This window comes from Salvia miltiorrhiza, chromosome 7 (assembly GCF_028751815.1).
Source record: "Salvia miltiorrhiza cultivar Shanhuang (shh) chromosome 7, IMPLAD_Smil_shh, whole genome shotgun sequence".
NCBI classification, from domain to species: domain Eukaryota; kingdom Viridiplantae; phylum Streptophyta; class Magnoliopsida; order Lamiales; family Lamiaceae; genus Salvia; species Salvia miltiorrhiza.
The window spans coordinates 57,308,048-57,315,263 of NC_080393.1; the positions used below are offsets into that span (position 1 = coordinate 57,308,048).

Consider the following 7,216-nt stretch of genomic DNA (forward strand, 5'->3'; position numbering starts at 1 on the left):
TTGTAGAACATCTTAGATAATTCCAATTAAAGTTCAACCAGCAAACAAGATGAATAATAACAGAAACAATATCTGTTTATCATGGCTAATCACATCAAATGTAAAACAACAGAGTGCAGTCTCTTACAACAACTACATAGATGTGAGTCTGCAAACATTACCTTAAAATTGAATCGACCGTTGATGCTTGTGGTCGTCGATTTCCAACTTGCATACAGTTTATCCTATCCTAGGAGGTTCATTTGCAAGTCAAATGTACCATACCAGAAGATGGCATAATGTTTAGTAACGATATTTGGTGGAGTAATCTTTAGGGGCAATAACGAGACCACGCCCCTTCCTAGCGCCCCGGTAGACAGTCTCGACGATGTCAATGAACTCTTGCTTATCCTTCATGGCCCAGTTGATCTTGTTGTTGTTTCCAGTGCCAAGATCAATCATAATGTGTTTGTTCCTGAAAAAGAACATGATGGTGGAGGGGTCGTACAGCTCGTACATTGTGTTGAAGTCCGGGACCTCTGTGATATCCACCAGGTATATGACAGCAAAGTTCTTTAGTGTTTCGGCAACTGAGGCCAGCACCTCATCCATCTGCAGATTAGGAAAAAACAAAGCTGCGATTATGGCATTTGCTGGCAAGTGGAAAAACTAATGTACAAGTATCAAGGGAAGTTATCATGCGAACAAGATATTGGACCAAGAAAAGCAATAATGGATTCTTGATAGCTACACAGCAAGACCGAAGAAAAGGATGAGCCAAACGATAACCACTAGTGACATTGTGAATAAGGGATGGGAAGTTGTTTAACACAGAATATGCTGTCTCACAGGCATCTAATGCAATGGTGTGTACAAGGGCCCGTGTGAAGTTAACTGAGAGTAAGAATTATGTTGAGTCCGAAATCAAAAATTTCATTCACCAATCACGCAAATCCAACTAGCTCATGGCTGTGTGCGAGTGTGTGTGTGTGTGTGTGTGTGTGATACTACAAAATCAGGGTCATACAAAGAAATTAACTAACTCATAAACAAGACCAAATCATCGAAATGTTATCAATTTTCCCCCTCCCAGAACGATGCAGCCAGTCAATGTAAGGAATAGAAGAAGGGTCCTACCAGTATGATGCTGCCGGTCAATGGAAGGCATAGAAGAAGGGTAGGCCGTCGAGAACTTGGATAAAGAAGGTTAAAGAAGACATTCTAGATCTTCTGTGATAGTATGTAGGAGATCAAGTAACTTGGAGCTAAAACATCACGTAGCGAATCCCACAGGTAGCAAGAAAGAACTTTAATTAATAACAATAATCATTTAAAAGTGATTCACATTTCCATAATACCTGCGATCATCATAAGCAAAATAATTTGTAAAGACCAAATACTATCTACATTGCCCACCGGCCCCACCCAACTTCGTTCATCGAATAAAGGGTCTGTGATTGTTGCTCAGACAATCTGGGCATCCAACTGGTCAATATCTGTAAAACCTCCATAAAGATATTCGACCCCCAAAACCCGAATTAGATATAGATACAAAATTCAACTGAACCCCCATTGGCTACTGAAGGTGTACTAACAATCGAGTTAACCACCTCATATTTAGTTTATTTACACTTTTACAGCAGACACCAGGAACAAAGCCTTAACCAATTGAAGCCAGAATTCTACAATTCAACCAAATCAATCAAGCTAAACGAACACTAGCAACATGTTTACAGCAAATCAAGAGGTGCAAACATAACAAAACCTCATCAACTGACGTATAAATCCTACAATTCGACCGACAAAATCAACCCGAACGAACCCTAGGTGATACAAATTTGCGGCTAAAACCCCAGAAACGCACTCAAAACACACAGTGGTCACAAATGAACACTTTCAACAACTCCAATTAGAAGCAAAAAAATAAAATAATCGTACATTAAGAGGTAATTAAATTTGGGGAAAAAGAGATCACCTGCATGCAGGTCTCGTCCCAATCGTGGCCGAAGCGGATGAGGACGAGGCGCTCCTCCTCCGCCAGGATCGCCTGATCGACGGCCCAGCCGGAGTGAAGGTGAGGCAGCAAATACGACATCGTACAGGCTATCGATTTTCTCTCGGAGTCGGTAAGACTGTAGGCTGAGCTGAAGCTTTGCAATTGGAGAAATTGTTTGTGTATATAAAAAAAATCTAAAAGGCAAAAATATAGAAATTCGATTTCGAATTTTCTAATAAAAAATTTAACCAATTGGTATAATAACGAATCTAATATGTTTGAATAATTTTACGATATGTAAATATATCTTCTTAAATGTATGTCATATTTTAAATAACTAAAAAAAAAATACTCTTTTCATTTTATAAAAATGTATCAATTTTTCTATTGTCGTTTGTCTCATAAAAGATTAATTATTACTTATATTAATACAATTAAAATAATAGAAAGTAAATATATTTTTCACTTACAGTTTAGTTATTATGATTAATTTGAAAATTTCATATTAATGAGTTAGTTATTTACAGCATAATTCAGTGGAAAATGTATGGTGATTTTAGTAAATAAAATAGAGATGTTTAATTTACTTGGTAATTACTGCTTAAATAATAAAAATATAAAGAAATAATGCTCCTTTTTGGTAATTTTAACGCTCAACTCACTTTCTTGCTCTTCCAACCAAAACTACCAACTGCAAAATCGACCCAAAAACAATTCTTGTTGAATTCTTGATTTTTTTTCTCAACAATTTTTCTTCTGTTAGCTTGGATTTCCAAGAATGTAGAATGTGCGGTTAATCACTCCAAAGCTCCTTCAAAATAAACAAAAAAAGTAAGAAATTAGCAGTAGCTGTAGATGCCCTTTTCTTCAACTGATCTCACTTGGCGCTCATTATCATTCTTTTCCCTTTTAGGTAATACTCAGATTGAATTATTTTTGTGATTATTGGTTGAAATTGGGACTAGACTACGAAAAGGGTCAAGATTGCATTGCCTCAGATCCTGGTAAAATCTTTTTCTATAGGGAAAAGATTCGTCTTTTTTTAAAAATTTCATGTGATTCTTGAAACCCTGTTTGTGTGTGTGAGAGAGAGCTGGGATGTTGCAATTTCATATCTGTTGAATGTCTGAACCTTTTGGGATTTTCATATCTGTTTCTGTTGAAGGTAGATAATGCAGAATCCTTACTTTCACATTTCTCTGTGTGGTGATGCACTTTTTCACGGATTGTAGTTGGTGTTTCGTTTTCAGCTATCAGATTTGGCAAGCTTATTCGAGACGCTGCGATTCGATGCTGCATTTTATATGTTCATCCGTTTGCCGTGTATCTTGTGTGATGTTGATTGATTGGAATGTGAGCTTTTACTTCTAGTTTTTTCATGGATTTTTCGAGAAAGGGGCTATGAGTTAGTGTTAACAATGAGTTTAAATAGCTCTTGCTATTTAGTTAGAGGTTGTGATGGTGCCTATTAGATTAGGTTGTTCCACATTTCACAATACCGGGATTTGGAAGTTGCACGAGTGCTATGAGCTTCGAGCTGATGGATGATGTCTTGCGTTCTGAGATTGAAGCTCCAACGAGTGTAGGTGGTGGGAATAAGGATGGTGCCTTGAGTGATTCGGGGAGTGAGATTAGTTCCATGGTTTACTTGGATTCTGAAGGGAATAGGAGTGGGGTGTCGTCTGAGAATGAAAACTGGTTACCTACCGGTATAAGGCAAGAGAGTGAAGATGGCTCGTTGTTATTGGAGGGTGATCCGAATCTTGATGGCCTATCTGTGAAGAGTGATGCTAGTAGTTTATGTGGGGATAATGTGTTAGGTTTTGAAGTGAATTCTGAAACCGGGACGCCCTTTGTAGACGTTGGAAATAGTAGAAGCGATGTTGAGCTTGTTTCTGACACTAGTGGATCTCTGTCTGTAGCAGTTGGTAATGGAGAGGAGGTTATAGATGGCGCCACCAGCTCGAGATCATCCACGGATGCTGCGCCGTTGGACATAGGGCTGAACGGGAGAGCCAGCCGTAGTATTTTTGAGGTGAGCTACGTGCCACTTTGGGGGCTTATGTCCGTGTCTGGTAGGAGACCGGATATGGAAGATGCAGTGTCGATCATACCACATTTTGTGGAAATCCCTCTTCAGATGCTCGTTGATCGCCCTCCTGATGGACTCACTTCCCCTGTGACTCATGTGACGGGGCACTTCTTTGGAGTCTTTGACGGCCATGGAGGCGCTCAGGTATCTCTTCGTTTCCCCCATCTCCTCGCATAAACACTACACTAAAATAGGAGCCCTCTTGATTAGACTGAGTTCATTTTCAGGTTGCGGATTATTGTAGGGATCGTATTCATTCTGCTTTGGCCGAAGAGATTGAAATGATCGTTAGAGACTTAAGTGATGGAGGAGATAGAAGGGAACATCGTGAAGAGCTGTGGACGAGGGCGTTCACTAGATGTTTTCTCAGGGTGGATGATGAGGTTGGAGGGAGAGGCGGCCGTGCACCCATTGCTCGGGAGACTGTTGGCTCAACTGCTATTGTTGCAATAGTTTGCACGTCGCATATAATAGTGGCTAACTGTGGTGATTCGAGGGCTGTTCTCTGTCGTGGGAGAGAAGCCGTCGCCCTATCCGTGGATCACAAGGTAGTATGTTGCCTCGAGTCGAGATTCTTTGACAAATCACTTATCAACTCATCTAACATTGTTTTCTCCATCTGTTAGCCTGATAGGGAAGATGAATATGCCAGAATCGAAGCAGCCGGAGGCAAGGTATTCAACTGGGACGGATGTCGTGTCTCCGGAGTTCTTGCTATGTCTAGATCTATCGGTACGTTCTTCTTATTGACATAAACTTGTGTATGATCGTCTAATGTGTCAAAATTCGTAAGACGGGTCGATATCATGGATCCAAACCCCATATATAGTGGCATATTTGTAATTTTGTTGGTATTTGAATCCGGATCTTGATGCTTAATTAAGACGGTCTCACATAAGACTCTCATTACATTATTTAGTTTCTCTTAAATTTCCTCCAATTTCCCTCAAATCGACTTCCGTTGCAGGAGATCGATATTTGAAGCACCTCGTTATCTCCGATCCGGAGGTGACGGTCGTTCCACGCACTAGAGACGACGAGTGCCTCATTCTAGCCAGTGATGGTTTATGGGACGAGATGACGAATGAGGAGGCATGTGACGTCGCACGTAGGGTTTTACAGCTGTGGCACAGGAACAACGCGGCCACACCTCCATCCGAGAGAGGCGAGGGTGCGGATCCTGCATCACGAGCAGCAGCCGAGGCTCTCACACACCGTGCCCTTCAGAAAGGGAGCGGGGATAACATATCTGTTGTTGTCTTGGACTTGAAACGCCAACGAAGGGGTAGGAGCAGACGTTAGCATCGCCACCGCCGGCTGATTCAACTTAAATGGCGGCGATCTCGTTCGGCATCCTCGTCGGTGGTGCTCACAATAGGTGTGTAGCATAGTTTGAAGAAGTATGTCATATCATATGCCTCCGACCTAAAAGGGTGTGTGAGGTTTTTGAACTTTGTGTTTTATTGTAATTGAATAACACAAGCTTTTCTTGATTATTGAAATTTCATGGATCGATTGAGAATAACTGATTAGTTGAAATCATCTTGATTAAGACTTAGCCCATGTTTGGTTGGGTGTTTTTAGAGGTTGGAAAGGGATTCAATTAATTGAATCCATTACTTGTTGTTTGGTTTGTGTAAAGAGTTAACCATTACCCTTACTTAAGGGTAACACAATCACCCAATTTGTTACCCCTCAACATAGAGGGGAAACAAAAGAAAGGGAATTCCTTACTAATGACTCATTTTCATTGCTAAACCAAACACTCAATAAAAGTAATGGTTATTGTTACCATTCCACTCTTTTATTTGATTCCATTCCCTTTCCATTTCTCTACTTGAACCAAACGAGCACTTAGTTGAACTTGACCTTTTGTTTTCATTGATTTCATGCAATTATTACATTTTAAGAAATATTATCGTTTTACCCTATTTAGTGATGGCAAAGATCAATCATCAATCCAATTTTTTGTTTGGTCAATTAATTAAAGACACGAGTTTATTGAGCATATTATATCATCAATAATGATGTTTGGACACTAGGTGTGCAATACACCTTCAAAAAACCGCCGGTTTTCCTACTAGTCCAAATGGGCCGGTTTTAGTGATTTATTGATTTACTAATTTATCCTTTATTAGATATATTGTTTTATTATTTTGTTTTTTTTTCTGTGTTATAATTTTTGTAATTTATGCTTTTTTTGTTTCCTAATTTTCCGGTTTTTTGTTTCCTTATATTTTCCAACTTTTAAAAAAAAAATTAATATTATTTATTTTTATTGATGATTAAATTATTTATTTATATTCTAAAATTGTATTTTATTTTTTTCCACTAATTTTATGATTCTCTTAAAAAAAATTATTTTTTTGTTTCCACATATTATTTTTTTATTGTTTCGAAAATATTTTTTTTCTGAATTTTTTGTATTTTTCGAAAATTATATATTCTTTTTTTTGTTTCCACATATTATTTTTTTAATTGTTTCGAAAATATTTTTTTCTGAATTTTTTGTATTTTTCGAAAATATATTTTTTTATTTGTTTCCACTAATTTGGATATTCTCCAAAAAATAATCCAAGATTTGTTTCCACAAATTTAGAAATTCTCCTAAAATAATCTTCGATTTGTTTCCACTAATTTAGATATTATCCTAAAATAATCCTTGATTTGTTTCCACTAATTTAGAGATTTTTATTCTCCAATAAATAATCTTTGATTTGATTCCACTAATTTAGAGATTCTTATAAAATAATCCTAGATTTATTTCGACATTTATTTTATTTTTCGATTTTTATTTTTTATTTTACGAATTATATGTTAATTTTATTTATTTCTACTAATTTAGAGATTCCTTTCAAAGTATTCCTAGATTTGTTTTCATTTTTATATTTTTTTCAAATATTTAATAAAAAAATTCGAAGATGATTAAAAAAAAAGCGAAATACAAGAAAAAAGGTGCTTGGTTGATTTGAACCTGAGACACCAATAATATGTGAGTTATACTTTGCCACCTTGTTCGGTAGTGGCAACCGCATTAGTGAAGCGTTAGAAAGAAAAATAAAATTAATCATATGATGAGGCATCAATTGAAAAAATAAATAACATATACTTGGATTAAATGTATTATAATAATCCAGTAAATGCTATAT

At 37.2% G+C, this 7,216-nt stretch overlaps 2 protein-coding genes across 6 annotated transcripts; one reads left to right on the plus strand and one right to left on the minus strand.

Moving 5' to 3' along the window:
• On the minus strand, nucleotides 1-2,249 carry LOC130995081 (thioredoxin-like protein YLS8). The gene is made up of 2 exons (XM_057920232.1): nucleotides 1,955-2,249; nucleotides 1-591 (listed from the first exon to the last, which is right to left on the minus strand). The coding sequence occupies exons 1-2, from the start codon at nucleotides 2,072-2,074 to the stop codon at nucleotides 283-285; spliced, it is 429 nt and encodes a 142-aa protein (XP_057776215.1). The 5' UTR covers nucleotides 2,075-2,249; the 3' UTR covers nucleotides 1-282.
• Nucleotides 2,250-2,610: 361 nt separating this feature from the next.
• LOC130995082 (protein phosphatase 2C 50-like) lies at nucleotides 2,611-5,592 on the plus strand. 5 transcript variants are annotated; one of them, XM_057920234.1, is made up of 6 exons: nucleotides 2,611-2,806; nucleotides 2,889-2,979; nucleotides 3,226-4,211; nucleotides 4,295-4,615; nucleotides 4,694-4,799; nucleotides 5,035-5,592. In XM_057920234.1, the coding sequence occupies exons 3-6, from the start codon at nucleotides 3,501-3,503 to the stop codon at nucleotides 5,367-5,369; spliced, it is 1,473 nt and encodes a 490-aa protein (XP_057776217.1). In that variant the 5' UTR covers nucleotides 2,611-2,806; nucleotides 2,889-2,979; nucleotides 3,226-3,500; the 3' UTR covers nucleotides 5,370-5,592. The 5 variants fall into 5 exon arrangements, with proteins under 5 accessions (XP_057776217.1, XP_057776220.1, XP_057776216.1 ...); XM_057920233.1 differs by having other exon boundaries at nucleotides 2,633-2,806; nucleotides 2,889-3,140; XM_057920237.1 differs by lacking the exon at nucleotides 2,889-2,979 and having other exon boundaries at nucleotides 2,624-2,806.
• Nucleotides 5,593-7,216: the final 1,624 nt, after the last annotated feature.